Below are 15,619 nucleotides of genomic sequence, written 5' to 3' on the forward strand. Positions count from 1 at the left end.
CCTTATCCTGCATCATTCTTCATAGACCTTGTGAACCCTTGCCGGCTGTATTTGTTAACTCATTTCTTATTTACCTTGCCCAACTAGAATGTAATTTCCATGATGGCAGTGACTTTATTTTTTGTGGTTAAACATGATCATCAGTAATTGAACACATGTCTATTTCATTGTAGATTCTCAACAAATATTTATCAAATGAATCAAAAAATGAATAAAGCTTTGAGTTCAACTGTACCCAATCCAGCTTTCTCTCCCCTTCACAAAGTCCATAATTTTGGTATCTAATCCCATCCAGATGGCCAAGATTTCCTTCTGTGTAATTATAAAACACAATACCTCTTCTGGAAATTGTATAACTCTTCATTTACAATATACCATTGAATGACCTTGTGGGACTTGGTACTAATTAGAGATTCAGAGCAAAAAGTAGTGATATGGGTTCTGAAGAGAATCATCCTGTCTTTGAGGGCTACTGATTCAGGGTAGCCTTTTAAAATTTCCCTGGACAATGTATGTTTCCATTAAACGTCCCTTAGTGTAGGCTTAATCCCCTCAGACAACATGTAGAGGTTAATGCTACACTAGAAAGAAGACTAATTCTCCTATAATAAAGACTATGAGAAGGTAGGGAGTCAATGTCTCCAGCATCACTAGGGTCCTCCCACATATCTCCATTCCAGATTTCAGGATCCCATTTCTTCACAATCCATACCATCACCATTATCGTAGATAAACTGCTTTTCCAGAAGTTCAATTTGTTTCTTGTGTCAACCACTCACAGAATTGCCTTGGCTTCAAAGATCTCAGCACTCCAGCTACAGGGCATAAGGGTGTCTTTCAGGACATACAAGGAAGATCACAGACTATTTGTTCAGTCAAGGTCATAATTTAAATACATGAACTCTTCATACTTTTCCTGTACTTTCTCTAGTAACATGAGGAATAACTATTCAATTTCATCATATTCAATAGTTTGACAAAAATTTCAAAAGAATCATAGAGATGGTATCTTAGTTTGTTTGTACTGCTCTCACAAAATGCCTTTTATGTGATCTTTTACAAGGAATTGGAATTCTTTCATCTACATTTTTGAAGGGTGGAAAATCTGTAATCTAGTTGCAAAGAAATTTAATTCCTGGAGAGGTCTGGTTCCTCATAAGGCAAACTTTTGCTAAAATTTTACATGGTGTGAAGATGTTACGGTTTGGATATGAAGTTTCCCCCAGAAACTCCTGTGTTAAGACAGGAATGTTCACTGGTGAAATGACGGGGTTGTGAGAGCTGTAGCCTCCTCATTTCATCCTAGTCTGAATGGACCAGGTGGTACCTGTAGGCAGGGATGTTGGGGGGGGATGACTAGAAGAGGGGGGCCACTGTGGTAGACCCTGGATGGGTTCATCTCCCTAAAACCCTTTCTCTCTTCTGTTTCCTGGCCATTGTGTCCTGAGTAGCTCCCCTCTGCCAAGCCCTTCCACCATGATGTAGCTGCCTCATGGACCCAGAACAATAGAGTCAGTCCACCATGGACTTAACCTCTGGAGTCATGAGCCAAAATAAACTTTCCCTCTTCTAGGTTGTTCTTGTCAGGTGTTTCACTCATGGTGATGTGAAGAAGACTGACACAGAAGGTTAGAGAGGAAGGCAGCTGCATTCTCACAAGACAGGACAGCAGAGGCCTGCGTTCTCTCTGTGGAAGGCAAAGAAGCTGAAAAGGTCGAGCACTTCCCTGGTTCCCTTTCACAGGGCACTGCACTTATCCTAGGGATGTGGCTTAATCACCCAATATTTACCTAGTCACTTCTTAAAGGATTCACATCTTAATATCATAACATCGAACTTTTAGCCACAGAATTTGGGTGCATACACACATTCGAAGAGCCCATCCTATTTAGATTCTTAATTTTAGTGTTTTATGGGTGATACTTGTGTATCTTTATTCCTAGATAATATAAACTCCCAAGCTCTCTTTACTATGGACTATACTGACATTTGGGCTCAGCAGTTAGAGACCCAATTCTAGAAACCTACAAACCAGATTGGAAAGCTAATTCTTAAGAGTTTATTCTTCTAGAAACAATTTTACTACTAAAATTCGGTTGGGCCAGATTCCCACGATGATCAGAACTAATAGAATACACACACACACACACACACACTTTCTACACATATGTACATGATACATGTATACTATAAGGAATTTGATCGTGTGATTATGAATCACAGAAGTTCAAATCTGCAACTGGGAATTATGCTCAAGCCCTGGGAGAGATGATCATTGCCCAGTTTTAGTATTTCCAAAGAAGCTTCAATGGTACATAATTTCTTTACTCTTATATAGTTATATCCTGAAAATAATAATGCTTTTGTCAAAAAGTATTTAGTGTATTTTTTATTACTAACATGAGTTTGGAATTAATTTTATGAATTTTTTCATGCTGTGTAGGAAAAATGAAGATGTTACAAACAAAAATACAATAATACTCGTTTTTAAATTTACCTATGTGTTTACTTTCATCAGTTTTCTTGCTTTTGTATATTAAAATAAACCTATTGACCTTAAGGGAAATATAGACTCTCATAGAGTAATACGTGGGGACTTTAGCAGCCTACTTTCAACAATAGTCATGTCATCCAGACAGATTATAAGCAAAGAACACAGCAGACTTAAACACACCCTAGACCAAATAAATCAAGTATATGGATGCAGAACATTCCATCCAAAACCTACATCAAGCAGCTACAGAACAATCTTAAGAAACATTCTCCTGGATAGATCATATCATATGCCACAGAACCAAGACTTACCAATCTTTTTTTAAATTGAAGTCACATTAAATATCTTTTCTGACCACAATGCAATGAAAAGGAAATGAAAATCAACAAAATCTTTGAAGATGATACAAATATATGAAGGTTAAACAGCCTACTTTTGACTAACAGTGAGGGGAAGAAAGAAATCAAGGTGGAAATTTGACAAATTTTTGAAATAAATGAAAATGGAGAATCACAATACCAAAACCTATGGGATACAACAAAAGAAGAATTTAGAGGAATGTTTGTAATAAAAAAAATTTTTTTTCACACTAAAAAGGACCTCAAATAAACAACCCTTCGAATTTAAAGAAATTCGAAAAATGATGACAAACCAAATCAGAAAGCAGAAGAAAGAACCAATGAGGATCAGAGGAGAAATACATGAAATCAATACAAAAATACAATGCAAAAGATCAGCAGAATGAAAAGCTGGTTCTTCGACAAATCTTTAGCTAGAATAACTAATAAAAAGAGTGAGAAGATTCAAATAAATAAGAAAGAAGGGAAAAGGGTGATATCGCAATTGACACCACAGAAATACAAAGACAGAGAGTATCAGGAACAATTATTTGCAAACAAATCTCATAACTTAGAGAAATGGACACACTCCTAGATATATACACAAGCCAAATGTGAAAAAACAGAAAATCTGACGCATTCAATAAAAGGAATGATATGGGATCAGTAATAAAAATATTGAATAAAATATTAAATAAATATCAAAACAGGCCCACTGACTGGTAGTGGGACCAAAGGTAGAAAGCAGAAACAGCAAGATAAACTATAGTATTACAGATCAAATGACTGAGCAGGTGGTTACAGGAATTCCATTCAACATCAGAATACACATTCTTTTCAGCAGCTCATGGAATTGTCTTCAAAATACATCTTATTTTAGGCCATAGAATAAGTCATAACAAATACAAAAAAAAAAAAAACCGATTTCTTACATCTTATCATATTACAACAGAATGAAATTAGAAATACTATACAAATATGGAGATTGAATAATACATTTTTGAATGATCAGTGGGTCATCAAAAATAGGGAGTTTTTAAATATGAATAGAAGGTAAAATATAAATGGAAGCATTATATGTCAGGGTTTGTGGGATATAGCAAAGGCTGTTCTAAGAGGGAATTTTATAGTTGTGAGTGCATACATTAAAATTAGAGATAAATAATCTAATGATATAGTTCAATATCTTAGAAAAACAAGAACCCTAAACCAAGAGAAGTAAAGAAATAATAAAGAGTGGAGCTGCATTTAATGAAATAAAGACTAAAAGAATGATGCATGGACATTGATGTGGCTGTGTTACTACAGTGTGCTAATTTTAAGTCCTTTTAAACCGAGGAGTGGGATAACAGAATCCAAAGGTGGGTTGTTCTAAGTTTTCTGAGGATTCTCCACACTGCTTTCCAGAGTGGCTGCACTAATTTTCAACTCCACCAGCAGTGTAAAAGTGTGCCTTTTTCCCCACATCCATGCCAACATCTATTATTGCTTGTGTTCTGGATAATAGCCATTCTAATTGGCGTAAGATGAACTCTTAGAATTGTTTTAATTTGCATTTCTCTAATTACTAGGGATGTTGAACACTTTTTCATATATTTATTAATTGCCTGTATATCTTCTTCTGTAAAGTATCTGTCCAATTCCTTGACCAACTTATTGATTGGGTTCTTTGTATTTTTGGTGTAAAGTTTTGTAAGTTCTTTATAAATTTTGGAGATTAATACTCTATCTGAAGTGCTTGAGGAAAAGCTAGATTGTGGAACCAACCTAGGTGCCCTTCAATCAATGAATGGATAAAGAAACTGTGGTATATATGCACAATGGAATAGTATTCTGCCACAAAGAAGAGTAATATTATGACATTTGCAGATAAATGGATGGAATTGAAGAATATCATGCTAAGTGAAATAAGCCAATCCCCAAAAACCAATGAATTATGTTTTCCCTGATAAGTGGATGATGATATATAATGGGAGTGGGGGAGCTGGGGGTGAGAGAAGAATGGAGGAAATTTAGATTACATAAAGGGAAATGAGAGGGAGGAGTGGGGTATGAAAAATTGTGGAATGAGACAGACATCATTACACTATGTACACGTATGATTACACAAATGGTATGAAACTACATCATTCACAACCATAAAATGAAAAGATGTAGCCCATTTGTGTACAATGAATTGAAATGCAGTCTGTAAAAATAAAAAAATTAATTTAAAAAAAGAATGACGCATAGGATTAATGAAGCAAAGAGTTTTTTCCTTTAAAAGAAACAAAATTGATATAAACTTAGACAATTTAATAAAAAGAATCAGAAAAAATTCAAACTAATAAAATTTTTGAGGAAAAAATATTAAAACAGTTCTGAAATGCTAAGGATCATGAGGACTATTTTCAAAACTTGTATTCCAATAAATGAGAAAATCTAGAGGATATGATTAAAATTCTAGACACATATGATCTACTAAAATAGAACCAACAAGATATAAAAAAACCTAAATAGAGTAATAACAAGCAATGAAGTTGGATGAGTAATAAATAGTCTCCCAACAAGGTAAATCCAGGATTAGATGGACTTACAGCTAAATTTTACAAGATCTTTAAAACAGAACTAATACCAATGTTCTCAAACTATTTGAAGAAATAGAAAGGTAAGGGATGTTTCAACACTCATTCTAAAAAGTCTGAATCAGCCTGATACCAAAACTGGTAAGGGTAAAACAAAAGAGAAAATTGCAGATCAACATGATTAATGAACATGCATGCAAAAATCCTCAGTAAAATACTTTAAAACTGAATTCAACAACACATTAAATTTTGTTTCATTCTAGGACCACAAGGGTGGTATATATGCAACCCAGTAAGTACATATACCACAGAAATAGAATCAAGGATAAAAATCAAATGATCATCTTAAAAGATATACAAAAATCTTCAACAAAATTCAACATCCTTTATGATAAAATCTTGACGAAACTAGGTTTGGAAGAACCTACCTTGAAGCAATAAAGTGTATGTAACAAAACAATTCTTCTGTATAGGGGAAAAACTGAAAGCTTTTCCTCTAAACTCAGGTAGAAGACAAGGTTACCTACTCTCACCAGTTCTATTCAACATGGTATTTGAAATTTTAGCCAGAGAAATTAGAAACAGAAAGAACTAAAAGGGATACAAATAGGAAAGGAAGAAAGCTAAAACCCAGTTTGTAGATGATGTGATCTTAAACTTACAAGACCTTAAGGACTTCAGTGAGAGACATTTCGATCTGATAAACAAGTTGAGCAAAGCAGAATACAAAATCATTATATAATAATAGTGACTGTAATACATCATTCTCTTTAGTTGATAGATCATGCAGACATAAAGTCAACAAAGTTACTTCTGAGTTCATCTATACTCCAGATCAATGAATGGAATAAGCATCTGCAGAATATTTCATCCAAAAATAGGTTTTCTATACACCAATAATGAACCTGATGAGAGATAAATCAAGAAAATAATTCCTTTGACAATAGTTTACAGAAACAAACCTAACCAAGGAGCTAAAAGACTTCTATAGTGAGATTACAGAACAATGAAGAAAGAAATTGAAGAAGAGACTAGAAAATGGGACAGCCTCCCATGTTTGTAGGTAGCAGAACTGATTCTGTTAATAGGCCATATCACAGAAATCCATGTCCAGATTCAGATCATCTTCCATCAAAATGACATGCCAGGTGTGGTAGCACATACTCATGATCCCAGCTATGTGGGAGTCTAAGGTGAGAAGATCACAAGTTCAAGGTGAGCCTGGGCAACTCAGTGAGACTGTGTCTTAAAATATAAAATATTGTGTGTATACACACACACACACGCACATGTATACACACATACACACATGTATACACACATGCATACACACATGTATACACACATACATACACACACGTATACACACATACACACACACATGTATACACACACATACACACACATGTATACACACATACATACACACACATGTATACACACATACACACACACACCCAAAAGATCACTTTGCTATGTAGAAGAATTCGATCATGACATTTTCAGGAAAATGGATGGAACTGGAGATTGTCCTGTCAACTAAAAGTAAACCAGAGTCAGAAAGACAGTTATAGTGTGTTTTCTCCCATATGTCAGACCTAGACAGAAAAAAAAAAAAGTAGAAAGTAGAGGGAGACAATTGTAAAATAAGAAGGGGATCAGGGCCATAGTGGAATGGAAGCTAAAGAAGATAATTGGATTTGAAATTATCAAAATATGTTCTGTGCATGTATGAATGTGCCCAGTGAGACTCATTATTCCATATAATTGACATACAGATTCCATCTCAGTCTGGTCAGAATGGCAATTATGAAGAACACAAATAACAATAAATGTTGGTGAAGATGTGTGGACAAAGGTACACTCACACATCGCAAATTGATGCAACCACTATGGAAAGCAGTATGGAGATTCCTCAGAAAACCTGGAATGGAACTACCATTCAACCCAGCTATCCCACTCCTCTGTTTATACCCAAAGGACTTAAAATCAGCATACTATAGTGATGCAGTTACATTAATGTTTATAGCAGCTCAATTCACAAAAGCTTAATTATGGAACTAGGCTAGGGGCCCTTCAACAGATGAATGGATAAAGAAAATGTGTTATATATACACCATGGAATATTACACAGCCTTTAGAAAGAATGAAATTATGGCATTTGCTGATAAATGGAACTGGAGAATATCATGCTAAGTGAAATAAGCCAACACCAAAAAAGCAAAGGCCAAGTGTTCTTGCAGATATGTGAATGCTAACTCTCAATCCAAGTTCATTGGATTAGACAAAGGGAATGAAGGGAAGGGAGGAGGAAAAGGAAGAGGAACAAGCTAGAATGAATTGTATATGACTTTCCTATGTTCAAATATGAGTACACAACCAGAAGAAAGGGAAGTTGTACTCTATGTATGTATAATAAGTCATAATATGTCATGTGCAACAAAAAGGAACAAATAAAAATAAATGGAAATGTTAAGGAAAAATAAAACAATTTCATTCACAATAATTACAAAATAAAATACCCAGAAGTAAATTAAAACAAAGAATTTTTTCTTTAGAATGAAAATTATAAAACACTGATGAAAAACAGGACAGAAAATTCAAGAAACATTTTATGTGAAGGATTGGAAGAAATCGTATTGTTAAAATGTCTGTTTTACCCAAAGCAGTCCACAGATTCAATGCAATTCTTTTCAAAATACCAATTGCATTCTTCAAAGAACTAGGAAAATCAATTCTAAAAGTTTTAGGGAACCAGAATAAAACCCAGATAGACAAAACCATCGAGAACCACAAAGAGTGGAGCAGAAAACCTTAAATTACCTGACTGGGAAATAAACTGCAGAACTTTGGTACTCAGTGTAGTAATAAATGCAGGCATGTATACTGGTGGAACAAAATAGTCTAGAAGTAAACCCACACATCTACAGACACAGTGGTGCTCAGATCACTCACTGGGGAAAGCAGTTTTTTCAATACATGGTACTGGAAAATTTGTTTATCTACATGCACAATGGTGAAGCCAGACCAGGACTTCTCAGTGTTTTCAAAATCAATTTAAGATGCATTAACTATTTAGATGAAATTCCTGAAACTATCAAACTACTTGGGAAAAAAAATAGGGGAAATGCTTCGATGTATTGAAATGGGCAAAGATGTTTATTGGAGAAGACTCTCAATGCACAGGAAACATAAGCAAAATAGACAAAGGAGATTACATCCAAGTAAAACGTTTGGGCTATTGGGGTAGGAAGGATAATAGAGTGAAACAGATTTTATTACCTCATATACCTATGACTGCATGACCAATGTGATCCTACAATATGTATATCAGAAAAATGAGAAATTGTACTCCATTTTTGTATTATCTGTAAAAATGAATAAGTGCCTTCTACTGTCATGTAAAAGTAGTTAGAAAATTTAAAATGCAATCATAAAAAAAGTTACTATGCACAAAGAAAGCAATAAACAGACTGAAGAGACACACTGGAAATGGAAGGAGATATTTGAAAACTGTACACTTGAAAGGGAGTTGATATGAGAAGTGAGAAGCAAATTCAGATTTCAAGAGGAAAGAAAAAGAAAATATAATTGAAAAAACAAAGAGAGGAAAGAGGGAAAGGGGGAGAGGAGGAATGTAGGAAAGAAGGAAGGACAAATAACCTTATCAAAAAGTGTAAAATAGACCTAAATTGATATTTCTGAAAAAAAGAAGATACAAATGGTCAAGCAGTACACACACACGCACACACACACACAAATCCTCAAAATCACTAATCATCAGGGAAATGCTAATTAAAACCACAGGTTCTGGAGAAGGGACTCCTGTTCAGTGTTGCTGGGAATGACATTAGCCAGCCAGGATGCAAAGCTGTATGGAGAGTCCTTATGAAATGCAGACTAGAACGACCACATGATCCTGCAATCTCCCTGCTGAGAAGGAATCCCCAGGAAATGGAATCTGCATGTCAAAGAGATGTCCGCCCTCCTGTGCCTGCAGCACCATGGACAGTAGCTAAGGGATGGAAGCAACCTGAGTGTCCATCAAATGAGACAGATAAAGAAAACGTGGCACATACACAACAAGGATACTAGTCAGTCATAAAAGAGAATGGACTCCTGTCATTTGTGACTGAACCAAGGGTCATTGTGTTAAATGAAATAAACCAGGCTTCAAAGATATTTATGTTCTCCCCCATAGGTGGAAAGTTGAAAATTTGATCTCATCGAAGTTGAGAATTGAATAGTGGTTACCAGAAGCTGGGGACAGTAGGTAGGAAGAAGAGATGGGGAAAGTGTGACCATTGGGCATTAATTTACAGTTACAGAGGAGCAAGAAGTTCTGGTGTGCATTACATAATAAAGTGAACATAGACAACACGTACTGTGCATGTCATGATGGCAGAAGAAAGAAATACTAAAGTTTTAGCACAGGAAAATGATGAACATTTGAAGAGACAGGTATGTTTGACCTGATTTTAAAATTATACAACACATGCACACATAGAAACATCTCATAGTACTTAATTTAAGATCTAAAATTTTATATTATCATTTATCAGTTAAAAATAAATGCAAAATAAAAATGTACTAACCAGCTTGGTCCCTACAGGCAGTTTAATTGCTTCTTCCTTGGTAAAGTAGGATCAGGAAGTATAGTTATTCTCACAGGAGAAATCTCCAGAGATCTCCAAATCCCCATAATTTCTTTCCAGATCTTTATGTATTTGCCCATGAAATCCCAAAGACTCAAGAGGAATACACCATCTTTGGTATGCCATAGCCACCGGGCACCATTTTGTCCTCTGGTCATCATCCTCAGGACTTCTTCTGACCTGAGGATTTGCTATGACTGTCAACCACAGTCAGGAGAAAAACTCAAAAGTAAAAGTCACATTAAGTGAAATAAACCAAACTTGGTTGAATGTTTCACATGGGGAAGCAAGAATGAAAGAAGGAATTAAAAAGGGGGAATCTCTAGCAAATAGAAGGGAGAACAGTGGAGTAGAGGAAGGGGAGGGAGGAGGAGTGGGAAAAGGAAGGAAATGTGAAAGGAAATTGACCAAATTGTGCTCTGTGCATGTCTGAATATATCAGAATGAATTCTTCTTTTATGTATGATTATCGTGTATAGATTAAAAAAGCAATAAGTAAACAGAAGGAAGAACAGAAGAGAAAGGGGATCAGCAGGAAGAAAGAAAGGAGGGTACATGGAAGTGCTGGGAATGAAAATAAAGCAAACTATTATTTGCGTTTATGAACAGGTCCAAAGGAACCGACTCTTGAGTATAATAACTACCCTGCACTAATAAAAAGAAACAAACAGATTCAAATCACATCTGCTGACTTTTAAATGATGACCCCTTCACAGCATGTGTTACAGACTTCTCTTGTTATTTACAGATATTAGCCATGAATTGTGTCGGAGAAACAATCTTTTATGTTTATTTTACCCATAAGGAGGAGGTAAGTGGACCTTCCAAAGGAGCAGAAAAAGTTAAGGGTAAATGCAGAACCTGATCCATGTCAATGTCTTCTCCATTCTTTCCCTCCCTTAGAGAAGTCAGAACCTATGGACCAGGACTTGAGAGAGACACATCCTCTAATTGCATGTATGCGATATTCCATTGATGATATTGTTTTTCAGACTGACTCTTCTGAATTGACTCCTTCTACTTTTCTAGCAAACTGACAAACTTTTACAACACATGAACATTTTAGTTGGAAATGTAATTATGCAAAAGAAGTAGACATAGTAAGCGACTAGACAACTCTATCTACCATGAGATACTTATGAAAAAGGAACACTTTCAAGCTACATCTAAAATGGTGAGTGAATTCAGGTATGAATGTCAAATATCTATCCTAAGGATTTTAGTGATTTATAGGACAATTCATATCCCACAATGCAGGCAAGCAAGATAGACAATGCTTTGGGAGGCTAAGTGTAACACTATCTCGATCACTATACACTTGGATTTCATCAGAGGTTAAAAAACAAACAACCCAGAACAATAAAATGGTCCTTCTTTAAAGTTCTAGAGGAATTAAACAGCTCTGAACTTCATTTGGGATCTATCACCATAGTCTCAGGCTTATTCTTGGGGACCTGGCTTTAATTGTGAATCTTTTTTTTTTTTTTTTTTTTTTTTTTTTTTTTTGCAGTGCTGGGGATTGAACCCAGGGCCTTGTGCTTGCAAGGCAAGCACTCTACCAAATGAGCTATCTCCCCAGCCCCTGTGAATCTTGAGTGTCATAACAGGCACAAAATTTTAGAGCATCACGTAACTTCTCAAACCTTCAGTGTACTTATTGAAAAAGTAAGAATTGTATTATATGCTAACTACCTTGCACTTGTGCACACAAGCATAATTTATATGTAAATCTCTTATCATTTGCTGTAGAATATAGTACATTATAGAAGTGATCGTGTTTGTTAACATTTTCAAACAAAATATCTTCATGGAGCAGACTTATAAACTGAAGCTATCAAAGTCTGAGGAGAAAAATGGTAATACTAGTTAGTTTTGGATGAATATCCTTTAAAAGATTTTAATTCATGTAAAGAAATTGAAAATATGGTTACTATACAAGTATATATTCCATTAAAATATTGTACAGCATTGATCTTGCTACCAAAAGAGATCATTAAGTGAGCTAGGGACAGTACATAAACTGGGAATTTTCAACCCTGGGTCTGTGTGATGTAGCTATGGAATGACAGTGTGAGAGAAAGAATGAGTTTTAAGAATTATAGACTCTTTGGGTATAAGCCAAGGAGTGGGATAACTGGGTCAAATGGTGGTTCTATTCCAAATTTTCTGAGGAATCTCCACACTGCTTTCCATAATGGTTACACCATTTTTCATTGCTGAATGTTTTCTCTGGTATGCATATGCTAATTCACAATAAGGGGGAGATAGGGAAGAATAGAGTTACTTTATATTAGGTAAAGGGGAGTGAAGGGAGGGAAGGGGTTTGGGGTAGGAATGCTAGTAAAGTGAAACAGACATTATTACCTCATGTACATATATGACTGCATGACTGATGTGATCCTTCAATATGTATAATCAGAAAAATGAGAGATTACATCCCATTTATGTATGATCTCTCGAAATGTATAAATACGGGAGCTGGGGTTGTGACTCAGTGGTAGTGTGCTCTCCTAGCATACATGAGGCCCTGAGTTTGATTCTCAGCACCACAAAAACATAAAATAAAGGTATCGTGTTCACCTACAAAAAAATTAATTAAGTAAATAAATATTATTAAAAATGTCTAAATGTATTCTACTATCATGTACAACAAATTAGAACAAATGAAAAATAAAAAAAACAAGTTTGGCAATTAAAAAGATAATAGACTAAATAGCTAAAATATGTATTTCAAGGAAGAAATTTCTAGTAAGATTGGCCCACATGATATTGTAGTAGCAGTATTTATATGGTTGGAGTAAAGACAGCCTGAGAAACACTGGAGGGCAGAGAATCTCACTGGTCCAGTACAGAAGCAAGGGCCATTTGTGGAGAGAAGTTTCAACCCAAACTCCAGACTCATCATGCATGCTGGTCAAACCCATATAAAGACATGATCCCAACCCAAAAACAACACAATGGCTAGCACCCATGAGGCTGTGCTGCAAACCCAGTGATTTATTGTCCTTTGGTTATTACCTTCTATAATCCTCACAGGTAGGTCTCATGACTTTCTTCTAATATTACTTTCACAAAGCAAGTCTCATTACTGCCACCTTGCAGATGGAAACAGGATCTCAGGTGAGCTGATCTGGGCCCAGTGACTTCTGTGTGATCGGTGGTAAGTCTGATGTGAAACTCTTCAGAAATCTAAGCTCTCTCTCTGCTCCAGGAGATGATATGACTTCTCTCACAATTCCCTCTGCAGGTCAAACACGCTCCCACCATGCCGGTTGCCCCACCACATCTAACATTCATAGAGAGGCTAGTATAAGAGACAAACCCTTCTTCAACATAGTCAAAAGTCTATTTTCTGCCATCACAGTCAATGTGTGTAGAAGGGCTGGTGATAATAAGCATGAGACTGAGATATGGGGGAAAGGTGGAAATGGAATTCAGATCTTGTTAATTCATTTCAGGTCATTTTTCATTGAAAAAGGGATCATTTCACTATTCTAGGTTCTTGGTTTGTTTGTTTGTTTTTGTTTTGGATTTTTTTTTCTTGTTTCTTTTGCCCCCAGTGAGGAGAGAAAAACACTAAATGAATAAGATGAAATAACCACAGAATCAACGACTCAGTTCACTGTGAAATCTCAAACCCTGAGTTTGAACCAGAAGAGAAAAAAAAAGGCAGTTGTAAATTTAGTAAAATTTTTTTTATTTAAATTCAGTTTAGACTATTAGATAGAGGAATCACTTGGCATGGGTTAAATGTTGGCATAAGTCCAGAGCAGAGATTGTCAATTAATACTTGTACTACGAATAATGACTCAACTTCTTTTGGTGAATAATTTACATGAATATAACAAGCAAACTCATTCTTGAGAGGAGAGTGTGTCCACACATCTGAAGTGTCTACAGCACTTCTTGACAAGTGAGCAACATGCAAGTGTCAGCTTTCACTGAGCTCAGGAGAAGTGAACTAGAAGATAGATTCATTTACACCAATTTAGAATTAGGTACATGATCCATTATTATTTCTTATATTAAAAAGTATATAGCACTGTACATGTTTAAAGTACTAAATTTGGTAGTCAAGTCCATTATTTTTCTGGAGAATCTCAAAGTACAAACTGTTGCCACAATGAAAGAATATCTTGCACTTACATTTTCCCATTCAGTTGAATTCCTTTGTCATTTTTTTTTTCCTTTCTTTCTCATGACTATAGAAGATCTAGTGATTCTCAAACAACACTGATGGAGAATAGGACAGAAATGACAGAGTTCATCCTGCTGGGACTGACCAGTGACCCAGGTCTGCAGCTTCCCCTCTTTCTGATGTTCCTGCTCATCTACACCATCACTCTGGTTGGGAACCTGGGGATGATCCTGTTGATTGTCTTGGACTCCCGTCTCCACACTCCCATGTACTTCTTCCTTGGCAACCTGTCTCTGGTGGACTTTGGTTACTCTTCAGCTGTCACTCCCATGGTCATGGGAGGACTCCTTCTTGGAAATGAGGTCATCTCCTACAATGCTTGTGCTGCTCAGATGTTCTTTATTACAGGTTTCGTTACTGCAGAAAATTACCTCTTAACCTCAATGGCCTATGATTGCTATGCAGCAGTGTGCAAGCCCCTGCACTACACCACCACCATGAAAACAAACGTGTGTGCATATCTGGTCATAACCTGCTATGTCTGTGGTTTCCTGAATGCCTCCATCTACACTGGGAACATATTCAGTCTCTCCTTCTGTCTATCCAATGTGGTCCATCATTTTTTCTGTGATATTCCAGCAGTCATGGCTCTCTCTTGCTCTGATGGACATGTTAGTGAGCTGGTTCTAATTTATGCAGCCACCTTCAATATCTTTTTTGCTCTCCTAGTAATCTGGATATCTTATGCATTCATTTTTATCAGTATCCTAAAGATGCACTCTGGTGCAGGACATCAGAAGGCTCTGTCCACCTGTGCCTCCCACTTCACTGCAGTCTCCATTTTCTATGGGACTCTAATCTTCATGTACCTACAGCCCAGCTCCAGCCACTCCATGGACACAGACAAAATTGCCTCTGTATTCTACACTATTGTGATTCCCATGTTGAACCCTGTGGTGTATAGCCTGAGGAACAAGGAGGTCAAGAGTGCATTCACAAAGATCATTTTGAAAGGAAAATAATTTTTAGGATTTTCATTTTAAATTTTGGGATTTATAATACCTGTACCAATTCAGATCTTTTTCATGTAATTTGTCATATATGAAAACTCACACTAAATTCAAATTACTGCAATGATACCTTTACATCTGCAAAAGTCTTTTATCTGGAGAAAAGGAAACACATCTAGAAACACAATCCCTACATGAGAATGTGCATGATATCTTGGCATTTTCTTGTGAGAACCTTTTTGGAGATATTGATTATTCAGTCATTTTCCATCTAATTATTTCCACCCATGTCCCTATGAATGTGTGTAAAATAACTGCATAAAAAGTCAGTGAATGGAAATATACATGCATGTGTCACATGTCTGTGATGAATTTGCAGAATTAATTGTTGTGTGTCTGGGAGGGGGATTACATTTTTGT

General features: G+C 36.0%; 1 protein-coding gene across 1 annotated transcript; it reads left to right on the plus strand.

Moving 5' to 3' along the window:
- Window positions 1-14,287: 14,287 nt before the first annotated feature.
- LOC124959749 (olfactory receptor 5B2-like) lies at window positions 14,288-15,211 on the plus strand. Its single transcript, XM_047518100.1, has one exon. It carries the CDS (start codon window positions 14,288-14,290, stop codon window positions 15,209-15,211), a length of 924 nt encoding a protein of 307 aa, XP_047374056.1.
- The last annotated feature ends 408 nt before the right edge of the window (window positions 15,212-15,619 follow it).

This window comes from Sciurus carolinensis, chromosome 11 (assembly GCF_902686445.1).
Source record: "Sciurus carolinensis chromosome 11, mSciCar1.2, whole genome shotgun sequence".
In the NCBI taxonomy this organism is placed as follows: domain Eukaryota; kingdom Metazoa; phylum Chordata; class Mammalia; order Rodentia; family Sciuridae; genus Sciurus; species Sciurus carolinensis.

Coding starts and splice junctions, on each gene's coding strand:
- LOC124959749 (XM_047518100.1), top strand. CDS start 14,288: ATGGAGAATAGGACAGAAATGACAGAGTTCATCCTGCTGGGACTGACC.